The sequence below is a fragment of the Amblyomma mixtum genome, chromosome 2, assembly GCF_055824585.1.
Source record: "Amblyomma mixtum isolate Tamu chromosome 2, ASM5582458v1, whole genome shotgun sequence".
NCBI classification, from domain to species: domain Eukaryota; kingdom Metazoa; phylum Arthropoda; class Arachnida; order Ixodida; family Ixodidae; genus Amblyomma; species Amblyomma mixtum.
In genome coordinates this window covers 275925453-275939914 of record NC_143013.1, presented here as the reverse complement: position 1 = coordinate 275939914, position 14462 = coordinate 275925453, and the positions used below count along the sequence as shown (strand labels likewise).

At 46.7% G+C, this 14462-nt stretch overlaps 1 protein-coding gene across 1 annotated transcript in view; it reads right to left on the bottom strand.

The window, feature by feature from the left end:
- The window catches only part of LOC149364076 (uncharacterized), a 110813-nt gene that overhangs the window by 48261 nt on the left and 48090 nt on the right, over positions 1–14462 (bottom strand). The window contains exons 3-4 of the mRNA XM_089568632.1: positions 5444–5631; positions 4393–4762 (exon numbers count right to left, since the gene is read on the bottom strand). Of these exons, the coding sequence (XP_089424758.1) occupies positions 4393–4762; positions 5444–5631 (558 nt within the window). The remainder of the gene's footprint in view (positions 1–4392; positions 4763–5443; positions 5632–14462) is intronic.

The window sequence follows — 14462 nt, the reverse complement described above, 5'->3', positions numbered from 1 at the left end:
AAACGCTTTTAATAATTATTTTGTGTCCCTAGTGAATAGTTTGCACGATGCTCACTCCGCAGAGTACGTCAATTCCAAAACTTGCGATAGGGCTTTTCTGCATCCAACTAGCGCCGAAGAAATTTGTCTCACGTTCGCCGCTCTGCGAAACAGTAAAAGCTGCGATATTGATGACCTGCAAATACGCCCCGTAAAACACGTTTTAGATCTGATATGTCCAGTTCTTGAGCATGTGTATAATTTGTGCTTTGTAAACAGTATATTTCCTAAGCGCATGCAACTCGCAAGGGTTACAGTGCTCTTCATAGCCGGTGATAGAAACAACATGTCTAACTACAGACCAATATCCATTTTACCTGTATTTTCAAAATGCCTAGAAAAATTAATAACACTCAGAATGACCGCTTTCTGCGAAAAACACAATATCCTTACTGACTGTCAGTTCGGTTTCCGAAAGGGTCGTTCGACAGAGTTAGCTCTACTAACACAAAAGGAACTAATATTACAAGCATTTGAGCAAAATTTTGTGACACTAGGCGTTTTCATCGATTTTTCAAAGGCCTTTGACACAATTAATCACACCACACTGCTAACAAAACTTGAAATTTATGGTTTCAGGGGCCCATTCCTTAGCTTAATCAAAAGCTATCTGCAGTTCAGGTGTCAGAGGGTTTCAATAAATAACTGTCTTTCAGATAACTTTCCCATTCATTCTGGTGTACCTCAAGGAAGCATTCGTGGACCATTGTTATTTAATATTTACATTAACGACATAATAAATATTGACACCACTGCCAAATTCATCATATACGCTGACGACACTAGTCTGTTTTTTACATCTGGTTGTGCAAGGGACCTGTTGGCTCTTGCGAACGCTGCTTTAAGCGAACTAAATCGATGGAGTTCATTGAATTCACTGTCTATAAATAAAAGCAAGACAAAGGCTGTACTTTTTCAACCTAAAAACAAAAATGTCCACATTGACGGCCATTTGCAAATGGGTTCCTCGGTTATCAACATTGTGCCATCCATTAAGTGCCTCGGGGTCGTATTTCAAGAGAACTTACTTTGGAATCTTTGTACAGACTCAGTTGCTAACAAAATCGCTCGTGTTGTGAGAATACTAACGAAACTTCGATTTTTTCTTCCCTTGAGCGTGAAAAAGCTGCTTTACAACTGTCTCTTCCTGTCCCATCTGAATTACTGCCATTTAGTGTGGGGAAACACCACGGTGTCTAACATCACAAAGATTTATCTTTTGCAGAAGAAAGCAGTGCGCGCTATCGCTAATTCCTCATATGACGCTCATACGCAGCCTCTTTTCAGTGCCCTTAACTTACAGCCGGTCACCTCCGTATATCGTAGTATTTTACTCAAGCGTTTCACTGCTGCGAAAAAACAGAACACCAAATTCTTCGAGCATTTATCTCTATTGACAATGAGTTCTAACATTTACAACACACGGAACAGAGAAACATGGTACGTTCCTAAAACGCGCACTAACTACGGTCAACAAATGTTACGCCACACACTGCCATCTTTGTTAAACTCATTAGAAACTTAGTAACAACGTATCTCTCCTTTTATGGGCTCATTGTGGATTCGTTTTTTTGTTTTGTTTGCTTTGCTGTAGTATACACTGACGCCATGGATGTCTAACCAATTTTCTTTGCTTGTTAGTAACTTATTATTTATGTTTGTGAATTTCAAAGCTATTTTATTTGTATAATTTTATGCTTTATGCTTTCTGCTATTTAAATCCTTTCAGCATTCTATCATTGATATTTTTTTGGCCGTATGTATTTCTATTATAGCATAGAATGTTATAGAATGTTCACTAATGCTTTTTTTTTCGTTTATCCATTATTGTATCTTTGCGTTCACTTTATTGTGCATAGTGCCATTTCTGTAGGGGGTACAGACCCCGTCAAGCCAAATCCATTTGGCTTTTTGTCTGCACTCCCGTCATCTGTACATGTATAGATGCAAATAAACTTGAATTGAATTGAATTGAACTCTTACGCCATCAATCTAACAGCACTTCTGAAGGATGTCAATCTAAATCTTCTGTTGAGATATCCAAATGAAGAGTCTCTTGCATGGTGAATCGGCTGCGAACCGTAGCTGATCCTAGCGGTAACTGAATGGCCGCGAACAGCATGATAGGGTTTTGTTACCTTAAATCAATCCCTTTCTCTGTGGGCGAAACTATCACCGGATTCCCGACCGTTCTTTGCTTCCGATAACTCACCAGTTTGAATCCCTAGTCATCCAAGTGGACCATCATCATCAGCAGCAGCAGCCTGACTACACCCACTGCAGGGCAAAGGCCTCTCCCATGTCTCTCCAATTAACCTTGTCCTTTGTCAGTTGCCGCCACTGTATCCCCGCAAACTTCTTAATCTCATCCGCCCACCTAACTTTCTGCCGTCCCCTGCTACGTTTGCTTTCTCTTGGAATCCACTCCGTTACCCTTAAGGACCAGCGGTTATCTTGCCTTCGCATTACATGCCCTGCCCAAGCCCATTTCTTCCTCTTGATTTCAACTAAGATGCATTAACCCGCGTTTGTTCCCTCACCCACTCCGCCCTCTTCCGATCTCTTAACGTTACACCTATCATTTTCCTTTCCATAGCTCGCTGCGTTGTTCTTAACTTAAGCTGAACCCTCTTTGTTAGCCTCCATGTTTCTGCCCCATAGGTGAGTACCAGTAGGATACAGCTGTTGTATACTTTTCTCTTCAGGGATATTGGTAAGCTACCATTCATGATCTGAGAGAACCTGCCATATGCGCTCCACCCCATTCTTATTCTTCTAGTTATTTCCCTCTCATGATCCGGATCTGCGGTCATTACCTGCCCTAAGTAGACATATTCTCTTACTACTTCCAGCACCTCGCTACCAATTGCGAACTGCTGTTCCCTTGCTAGGCTGTTGAACATTACTTTGGTTTTCTGCATGTTAATTCTTAGCCCCACCGTTCTGCTCTGCCTGTCTAACTGATTGATCATTGTTGTATCGTAGTAATGATAATTAGCAATGAAACAGTACACGTAGCATACGGTCGAGCCGATCTGTATTCTCCTACTTCGTCGTCTTCTCTACTCCCGTGCGCGCGAGTGCGTGCAGCGCACTTGCCACACTTCATCTTTATCACATTTCCGCCGCACTTAAAAAAAATAATGTCTAGCGGATGTGATAGTCTTTGAACCATGCGGGCCGCTTCTTTTTGCGAGTACTTCGGCGAGGCGGCGCAGGAAGTGAAGCCGCAGTTGCCGCTGTGGATGTACTACACGAGGGGGCTGCCGATTCCGGAGCTGGCGAAACCAGGTGCGATGAAGGGCCCGGGCAGCTAACTTGAGCGGCTGGCATCAGATGGACTGAAGGCGCGTCCGAAGAAGAACCCCGGACCACGGTTCCGGACTGTGGACTGGGCGGCGACATTCTGTTGCCGTCGATAGGCGGCGAAATATCAGCGAAAAGCGCCGCTGGAGCTGGGGAGGACAGTTGCTGCTGAACTACTTCTGGGCGAACCGCAGAAAACTTGGACGAGTGCCACACTCGCCCATCATCCAGCAGATAAGATGCAGGTCCACGCTGCTCCACAACCTTCCGAGGCTCCGAAAATCGAGCTGACAGTTTGCCTCGCACAGTTGGTTTGCGAACACGCACGTACTGACCAATCTGAAAATCACGACACTTGGCGCCACTGCGCTGGTCCGCATAAAGCTTGTACTGCGCTTTCTTCTCCTGAAGCCTCTGCCGCAAAAGCTTAAGAGCTTTTGTCGGATCCGTTGAGAAGCACTGATCCGGCAGTCCTACGACGTTCAGTCTTGTGCGGGGCAACCGGCCATGAAGTAGGATGGCTGGTGCAATTCCTGTCGTGGCATGGGGCGTACAGCGGTAGACACCGAGGTAGTCCACAATAGCTGTACGTAGGTCGCGTCGCTCGCACAGAGCCAGCTGAATATAGGACTTAAGCACTCGATTGAATCGTTCCACGAGTCCATTAGCTTGGGGATGGTACACTGAAGAGTAGCAATGGCGTATCCCCCGTTCGCGGAGGAAAGTTTGCATGGCCATCGATGAGAATTGAGGTCCGTGGTCAGAAACAATCTCTTGAGGGTAACCCTCACGAGCAAAGAGGTCAAGCAGGAATTCTTGAACGGTTTGAGTTGTGATGGCATCAGCGAAGAAAACCTCTGGCCACTTACTATAATAATCCATTAGAGTAATCGCGAAGCGGCAGCCACTGGAAGCTTGATCGAAAGGCCCCACGATATCAATGGCAACCTTATCCCAAGGTTTTTCTGGGAAGGCGACAGGTTGCAGAGGAGCTGCCACCGGACGAGCCGATTTGTCACAGGACTGGCAAACGACGCAAGTCCGTACCATTTCTTCGACGTGCTCGTCCATTCGCGGCCACCAGTAGAGCTCTCGCAGTCGACTTTTCGTGCGGCTTATTCCGGGGTGTGACTCGTGCGCGATGTCCATGAGGCGTCGTCGCAAATTTTCGGGAACGACGAGCCTATCACCTCGGTACAAGACGCCCTGCACGACGGACAGCTCCGAGCGCAGGAGATAGTATGGCCTGAGGTTCTCCGGTAGGGATTTCTTGTCCGGCCATGTCGCAGATGTAAACTGAATGTCTTGAGCAAGTGCCGCGTCGCTGATGGTTGCCTCTTGTAGCTCTTGTAGAGTTACGGCTGGCGATAGCAGGCAGACGAAATCGTCGTCACTGGAGTCGAACTCACTGGGCTCACTGCATGATGAGGTCGGTAAGGGAAGGCAAGACAGAGCGTCCGCAACAGAGTTGTCATTGCCTTTGCGGTACTCTACAGTGTAGTTGTAGCACAACAGGCGAGCCGACCAACGTGAAATTCGCAACGGCCGATGACCCGTTCCTTTCGTCGACAGCAAAGTGACAAGTGCACTGTGGTCGGTGCGTAGAACAAAAGGCCGGCCCCACAAATACACGTGCCACCGTTCGCACGCCCAAACGCAAGCTAGGGCTTCACGTTCACCAACAGAGTACTTTCTTTCTTGGGGTGTCAAGGTACGGGAGGCAAACGCAACAGTTTGCAGGGAATGGCCGTTGTCTTGCTGAAGCACTGCCCCAAGGCCATATCCGGAAGCGTCAGTCGTTACGACCACGGGAAGGGCAGGATCAAAAAAATGCAGCACGTCACATGACGTCAACATGGACTTCAGTAGTTTGAAGCTTGAATCCGCAGCAGCGGTCCAAGTGAAGGCTGAGTCGCTTCCACGAAGTAGGGCGCGCATAGGCTCAACGACGTCGGAGTAATGCGGGATGAACTTGGAGTAGAAACCCGCAAGTCCAAGGAGGGAGCGAAGCTCACCGATGTTAGATGGAGTCGGAGCCTTCGTAATCGCCTCGATGGCAGAAGAAAGCGGAAACAGTCGTTCACCACTGACAACGTGCCCCAAGAAAGTGAGCTTGGGAACATCGAAGACACATTTGTGGTTGAGCTTGAGTCCGGCTTGGGACAGGCGCTCGAGAACAGCACGAAGGTTGGTCAGGTGCTCCTGTAGGGTGGTGCCATGGACTATGATATCGTCGATGTAGAAGAGGACACCTTTGCACCCTTTTAAAATTAAGTGCATCATCTTCTGAAAAGCCGAAGGCGCCGAAGCAAGGCCGAAACACACTCGTTTGAAGCGGAAGAGGCCATCATGGGTAATGAATGTGGTCAATTCCCGACTCTCAGGGCTAAGTGGTACTTGATGGTAAGCCGAGGCAAGGTCCAACTTCGAAAAACGCTGTGACCCGGCCAAGCTATGTAGAAGTTCTTCCGTTTGAGGCAAAGGAAAACTGTCGACCACAATAGCCTTGTTCGGCTCACGCAAATCGACGCACATTCGGATAGAGCCATCCTTTTTCCGAGCAACGACTATCGGTGAAATCCACTTCGAAGCGTCGACCCGTTCAATGATGTCTTGAGCTTCAAGCTTCTGGAGTTCCTCGGACACTTGCTGTCGAATGGCAAACGGCAGCCGTCGGAGCTTGCAAGAAACAGGAGAAACGGAATCCTGCACTCTGACTTTGTGCACGTAGCCACGAGCAACTCCGAGTTCCTTGGAGAAGAGATGTTCGAAGTGTGGACGTAGCTCAGGAGGTAACAGAGGCGTATCAGGCGTCATGGAAAGACATTCCAACGATGCACCTTTTATCTTCATTTGTAGGGCTGCAATGGAATCCAGACCCAGCAGCGTTGTGCCTCCCGACACAACGTACAGCAGGATGCAGGCGGTACGGTCGTGAAACTTGGCTGTGGCAACAAAACAGCCTTGGACTATAATCCGAGACTTAGAATAGTCCAATAGTTGAACTGCAGTTGGTTTAAGCGGGACCATTGCAGCGAAGAATCGGTGGTATAGGTCTTCAGAAATAATTGACACAGATGAGCCGGTGTCAATCAGGAAGCGGATGGACTTGCCTTCAATCAGGACCGAGGCGAAAATTCCATTTTTTTGACTTTCAACATTGAGAATAGACGCACTGCTGGAGCCATCCGGCATCGACGATGTGTCAGCAGTATCTGCAACTTGCTTAACTTGAACAGGACGGTCGGACGACTTGCAGAGAGAATCGAAATGGCCCATCTTGCCGCACCGACGACATTTGCGGTTGCGGGCTCGGCATGCAGGGTTGTTCGCCAGGTGGGCCGTAGGTCCGCAACGGTAGCACATGCGCTCTGGTATTGCAGCAGCAGGTTGCGATGGTTGACTTTGGCACTTGCAGCAATGGGCCGGGGTGGTGTATGCCTCGATCCGCGCTCGCATCCCACACGACGTACTGGAGCGTCCTCCTCAGCCAATTCCCTGGCTTCACGGGAAGCTTGCTCGCACTGTCGAGCAAGGAGCACGGCGCGCGACAGAGTCAAGGAGGAGCCTTCCATGAGTAGGCGCTCACGCAGATGGCAACTCGAGGTCTTCTCCACCAGCTGGTCCCTGATCATATCGTCCGCCATGGTCCCAAAGCCACAGTCGCCGACGAGGCTGCGAAGGACAGCGACGTACTCATCGGTTGTCTCTCCTGGAGCCTGAACTCGACGGCGAAAGCGGTGACGTGCGGCGATTACATTCACGGACGATTTGTAATGCGCCGACAGGATGGATATCGCCGCATCAAATTCGTCAAGGCGCGGCGCCTCGTCACCGGAGTGCGATGCAGCTGCTGTAGGCGCTGGAGTGGACGACGGCGGCGCCAATGTATAAAAAATGCGCTGACCTTCCAGTCCGATGCAATTCAGCAGGATGGCCTTCCGCCTGTCCGCGCCCAGAGTAGAGGCACCAGAGGCCAGCATGTAATTCCGGAACGCCAGCTCCCATTGCTCCCATGGAAGGGCAGGACGACCAGGAGTCGGCAGGAAAGGCGGTGGTGGCTGAAGCCCAGAAAAGCTCATGACGGGAGGTGAGCAGGCCACGTGAAGGTCCCGAATCAAAACAGCATCCTCGTCGCCAAAATATGTTGTATCGTAGTAATGATAATTAGCAATGAAACAGTACACGTAGCATACGGTCGAGCCGATCTGTATTCTCCTACTTCGTCGTCTTCTCTACTCCCGTGCGCGCGAGTGCGTGCAGCGCACTTGCCACACTTCATCTTTATCACAATCATTGCTTTGCAGTTCTTGTCCTGAGTGGCTTAGCAAGGCAATTTCATCAGCGAATCACAGATTACTTAGGTATTCTTCATTCCCTCTTATCGCCAACTGTTCCCATTTCAGGCCTCAGAGTACCTCCTGTAAGCAGGCAGTGAAGAGCATTGGCGAGATCGTGTCTCCCTGCCTGACACCTTTCCGTATGGGAATTTTATTGCTGACTTTATGGAGAACTATAGTAGCTGTGCAATCGTTATAAATATCTTCCAATATTTTCACATAACACTCTTCTACACCCTGATTCCGCAATGCCTGCATGACAGCTGAGGTTTCCACTGAGGCAAATGCTTTCTCGTAATCGATGAAGGCTATATATAGGGGTTGGTTATATTCTGCTCATTTCTCTATCACCTCATTTATACTGTAAATGTGGTCTATTGTCGAGTATCCTTTACGAAAGCCTGCCTGATCATTTGGTTGACTAAAGTCCAAAGTTGTCCTGACTCTATTAGCGATTACCTTAGTAAATATCTTGTAGGCAACGGACAATAAGCCGATTGGTCTGTAATTCTTCAAGTCCTTGACGTCTCCTTTCTTATGAATTAAGATAATGTTAGCGTTCTTCCAAGCTTCTGGTATTCTCGAGGTCACAAGGCATTGCGTATGCAGGGTGGCTAGTTTTTGTAGCACAATCTCTCCTCCGTCCTTCAACAAATCTGCTGTTACCTGATCCTCACCAGCTGCTTTCCCTCTTTGCTTTGCTCCTAAGGCTTTTCTTTACTTCCTCCTTCGTTACTGGCAGGATGTCCCATTGCTGTGCTCGACTACCTCCCTCAGTAACTTGATGATTACATTCGCTACTGTATAGAGTTGTGTAGAACACTTCGGCTAATTCAACTATCTTATCCATATTGCTGATGACATTGCCCTGTTTGTCTTTTAGCGTCGGCCATATCAGCCACTAACTCGTCACACTCCATGATCGTTGATTCGTCCCCACTGAGCGATGATGCCTCGCTTGACTGGTGGTCGTCCCCGTGGCCTGGCTGATCTCCGCCCTGTGGAACTATGGCCGCTTCCTCCACACTGGCTTCTTCGGATGGCGCGGTCCCTTTAGAAGTACCGGCGCTGGAGCAGCCGTACCCTTCCCTTAGGGTCAGTACCGCCTTGAAGATGCGGCCGTCCTCGAATTCAATAAATACAATAAGTAAAATTGGGTAAAACAACAGAGCTGAGGCGATGAATGATGATGATGACAATGATGATGATGATGATGTCCTCAGGCGACAAATGATCGAACAAGGTCTTCTTCGTCTTCTTCCCTTCTTGATGAGTTGCATTGCTTGCAGCACTTTCTTGTCCCATGTCCAACATTCTGGGACCAAAATTTTGAATACTGAAAAATTGTAACACGCTCTTATAGCAGTATTGAAGGTGATGGTCCATTCCTCTGATACGTAACAAATTTTTTTCTTTTAAAGCGTTTCCATTGATCGCATCGAACAGCTAAGACTGCCAGAGAAAACTAATGTGGAATGCTTTTGACGATAGCAAAAACGTTAATAGAAAAAATAATGCAAGACTGCTGTCGGGTGATATGCGAATATACTGACTGCTGCAGTGAAATATATTATTATATGAAAAAAATGCGCTCATAAACAGTTTATTGCTCAAACATTGTTTTTGACCAGAATTGTTGGGTATGTGTCTTCGTTTCGCGCTACTGAGCAGTGATGAACAACCAATGCCGCATAGAACTATCGATAGTACTATCGATAGTACTGCCGATAGTTTTTTTTACCATCGATAGTTCTATAGTGACTCAACTATCGATAGTATAGTTTTGCATCACTACCCAAGCCGACTCAGGCTATGAAGGACGCCATAGTGAAGGGCTCAGGAAATTTGACCACCTGGGGTTCTTTAATGTGCGCAGACATTGCACAGTACACGGGCCTCTGCAATTTTGCCTCCATCAAAATTCATTCGGCCGCGACGGTCGATTTTCGAAGGAGGCAAAATTCTAGAGGCCCGTGCAGTGAAGGAGATTTAATTCACACCCTAAAGTATCTTTTTTTGTTTGTGGAGAAAAAATTTTGTTGTGCAATGCGATCTATTGGTGTTGATGGGACTGTTTAGTCTTTGGAAAAGCCGTATGATGGAGCGCAGAATTCATGTGCTCTTGGAAAGCATGCATGCAAAGCGACCCTTTCAGTGCATGCATATAGTCGAAACAACCAAAACTTGTCGAACCGCGGCGCGATAGGAAATCATGTTTCTGAAACTCTAAACACTGCTATGTAACAAGTAGTATCGATACGTCTATCGATAGCACTGTCATCATCATCATCCTTTATTTTGCCCTTCAAGCGTTCATTGTATTTGGTTTTAACAGACAGGCGAACTCTGGCTTTCAACATTTAACATCTCGTCTTTATTAAATACGCTGAGTTTTAATCAACTGTATCGGAATTTATTGCATGTTTTGAGGCGCATCGAATGTGTTTTAAACTTATCCGCAACATCATTTTCAAATATTTCTCGTGGCAGAACCCGACCGTCCCTTTGCTTTTTTTTTTTTTTTGACGGAACAGCGCAAAACACCGGGACAAGAGACCAGCGCTGGCTTACAACTGGTTTTTATTTCGAAGAAACACCGCTTCTTATACCTTCTTCTCCCTCTAAAAAAACACAAATGCGTCACAACCATATCGTTCAAGCGTCCAAAAAAAAACATAAGATAAATAATCAAAGAGGTTCATAATCACAGTTTTAACATTTAAAATTCTGTCTTAGTCAAAGCAACAGACACAATCGTCGCGCAGACTCGCTATCGAAGCTGCCTCGATTATTTCCCGGACTAACTGGTCTTTGTGATTAGCCAAAGCTTAGCATTTTTGGAAAACAGGTGCACAACTTGTTGAAGGGCAATCTCTGCAATGAATTCCCAGGTTCCGGCAAGCTTGCTCGAAATTAGTTTTGTGTTCTAATAACCTTTCGTTCATGCACCTGCCAGTCTGCCCTATGTATTGTTTACCACATGCCACTGGCAACGAATAAACAAGGCCTTCGGTGCACTCCACAAAGGGGGTTCGATGCTTTATCGTGCATCCCTGCTTCTTTTTGGTCGGGTCTGAATTGACTCGTCTGCACAGACTTTTGAGTTTGTTGGGAGCAGTCATCACAACATTCACGCCAGCTTTTCGACCTATGCTCTTCAGGCGATGGGAAACGTTGTGAATATACGGTATTGCTACTACCGGCCTCCTTTCTTTTTTTTTCTTTGCCTCATCTTGCTGCTCGGGCCTAGCCTGCATCAAGTGCTTTTTCATCTGCTTGGCAACAGAAACCAAAAGGTGCGAGGGGTAGCCCGAGTTGCCAAGCCGTTCAGCCTGGCGAAGAAAGCTCGCTTCCATTTTGTGCACACAGGATTTCCTCAAGGCATTTGTGAGGCACAAGTTCACAATAGCCCTCTTGGTCAGCTTAGAGTGAGCTGATTGGAAGGGCATTGGTGCTTTCTCCCCTCTGGGCTCATAGGCCCAGCAGGCATGCCCTTTAGCGAACTCAAGTCTCAGGTCTAAAAACCTTAGTGACCCTTGAGCAGGAAGCTCGTGCGTGACAATAAGTGACTGCAAAGCCTGCGCAAAGCGACCCACCTCCTCCATTACTGTTTCTAACGTATTCGCGCGTTGGCCATCACAAAGAACCAGGTAGTCATCAACGTACCTAAATACATTTTTAACACTTGTATCAGCGAGGGTTACGTTCAGGAACCGGTCTTTTCGCGCCAAGTACAAATCACTGAGTAGAGGCGCTATGCACGAGCCAATGCAAACACCGCCTATGAGCCCATGAGCCCAGAGGGGAGAAAGCACCAATGCCCTTCCAATCAGCTCACTCTAAGCTGACCAAGAGGGCTATTGTGAACTTGTGCCTCACAAATGCCTTGAGGAAATCCTGTGTGCACAAAATGGAAGCGAGCTTTCTTCGCCAGGCTGAACGGCTTGGCAACTCGGGCTACCCCTCGCACCTTTTGGTTTCTGTTGCCAAGCAGATGAAAAAGCACTTGATGCAGGCTAGGCCCGAGCAGCAAGATGAGGCAAAGAAAGAAAAAGAAAGGAGGCCAGTAGTAGCAATACCGTATATTCACAACGTTTCCCATCGCCTGAAGAGCATAGGTCGAAAAGCTGGCGTAAATGTTGTGATGACTGCTCCCAACAAACTCAAAAGTCTGTGCAGACGAGTCAATTCAGACCCGATCAAAAAGAAGCAGGGATGCACGATAAAGCATCGAGCCCCCTTTGTGGAGTGCACCGAAGGCCTTGTTTATTCGTTGCCAGTGGCATGTGGTAAACAATACATAGGGCAGACTGGCAGGTGCATGAACGAAAGGTTATTAGAACACAAAACTAATTTCGAGCAAGCTTGCCGGAACCTGGGAATTCATTGCAGAGATTGCCCTTCAACAAGTTGTGCACCTGTTTTCCAAAAATGCAAAGCTTTGGCTAATCACAAAGACCAGTTAGTCCCGGGAAATAATCGAGGCAGCTTCGATAGCGAGTCTGCGCGACGATTGTGTCAGCACGCCGTCTGTTGCTTTGACTAAGAAAGAATTTTAAATGTTAAAACTGTGATTATGAACCTCTTTGATTATTTATCTTATGTTTTTTTTTGGACGCTTGAACGATATGGTTGTGACGCATTTGTGTTTTTTTAGAGGGAGAAGAAGGTATAAGAAGCGGTGTTTCTTCGAAATAAAAACCAGCTGTAAGTCAGCGCTTGTCTCTTGTCCAGGTGTTTTGCGCTGTTCCGTCAAAAATGAATAACCAACATGCCCAAGCTGCTGTCCTGGCTGATTTCGTCTCTTTGCTCCGGCGAGATACATATGTTGCGGCACTCCTTAAAGGTGCACTAAACAGGATTCCGAACACGTCTTTTTACCGCGGGAACTCGATCTGCACGCACCGAGCATTCTTACAAACTTCTAATCATTGCCCTGTGCGGCCGATTTTCCTATTATATCAGATTTAACGTCCCGGCTGCCACCTTTTTTTTTTTTTTAACTCACCTCCGAAAAGAGAAGTCAGCCAATGCGTGGAGTCTCTTTCTGCCAGCGGCGGAGCGGTACGTAGCGATCAGCGAAAGCAAAGAGTTCACACGTATTTGCATTTCAGCGGACCTAGTTAGCGGCAATGAAACTATTTCTTGACAGAAACCTAAAATACAATATAAAACCGAAAGCGAAGCAGCCACGCGAATGGCTGAAAGGAACTCCGCACTATGACTGACTCCTCTTTTCGAAGGTGAGTTAAAGAAAACGGTCCGAGCCGAGACGTTTAATTCGACTCTATAAGAAAATTGGTCGCGCACAATAATAATTCGATGTTTCTAACAATTCTCGGAGAGTGTACATCGAATTCCCGCGGTATGAAAATTATTTCAGTTTCCTCTTCAGTGCACCTTTAAAGAAATTGCTTCTGAGGTTAGCGCCTTTGTTACAACACCGAAGCATCCCTTGCCTTTTTTTATTTTTTCGGCATGTATTGCGCATCGATGTTCAGACCTGATATAATCTCCACTTCTGCTAACGTTTATAGTGCCTATTTTCTCAGATCAAAGTTTAATATGTACTTTAAAGTTTAAAACCATGGAGCCTAAAGGTGCATTTTTTGGGCATAAAATGCGGCTCCCACTAATAATCTTAAATATAGTCGAAATTGCTTTATAAGTAATGCAGTATTCCGCATCAAATTCTTCACTTAAGTGAAAATTTCTCGCACACATCTTATTCATTTCTCTTCCGCAAGGGGGTTGCAATTAAGCGGGATTTTTTAAAGTTCCACTTAAATTTTAGTTACTAGCTGCATCCTGTGCGAAACCAGGTTAAATGTGTATCCTTGGTGAAATTCAGTCGATCTGCGACATTGTTCTCATATAGCTGCATTTTTAAGCTTGTCTTTTCTAGGGAAAAGGCAGGTTATCTTTCGCTACTCTTCCTGGCACTGCTAATATCTGAGCGGTATGGTTGGCAAGCAGTGCATCCAATGTGGTGAATGTGTGGCCACCATTAGGACGATAATAACCGTGAATGGCCTCGCATTCTACGGGGAATTTAACTTGGTACACAGATCAAAACGATTCCGCTCGGAAGTTTCTTCAGCTCAAACGCATTTTCGCGTTTCTTTTCCTCTTGTTTTTCAGATTTGCAAGAGTATTGATGACTGTCCTTCCGGATGCACATGCTGGGGTTACTTAGGCAACGAACCAGGCCTTACCGATGGACAATGCTGGTGCAACTCTACAAATCCGGAGCCATAGAAAAATAAAAGGCTCTGGTTCCCGGCCGGTTGTACTGATTCAATTTCGCTCCTATTCGAGCTTTCACCATTATACTTTTAGCAGATTATTTTCAAGACATTTACGCCAATTTTCCGCTGACCATGAGTGCCTGGGAGGCAATCTAAGAGCGCGTGCGCACTCCCATGTTCAGGTTAGTGCAAAACCACCATGGGAACCTCCATCCTTCTGGCCAGAGGACTCCGACCATCGATGTTACAGGAATGAGTTTCACAAAGAGTGCACGCAAACACTCGTGAAAGTTAAGACACAAGCGAAGATTACTATCCAGCCAGCCAAAAGAATTCCATGTTCTTTAACAATCGCGTAGCAAGACCAGATACAGGCGAGACACTGTTCTGCTACACGCATTATCGTACCTTGGCATCGCAAGAACACTTTTTTCCGGCACTTTGCCAGTTTTATCACCGCACTTAAGAGATGTACGATAGCTTATCTGAGCCGGTAAACTGTAACAGTTGACACTACGAAGGACCTTCA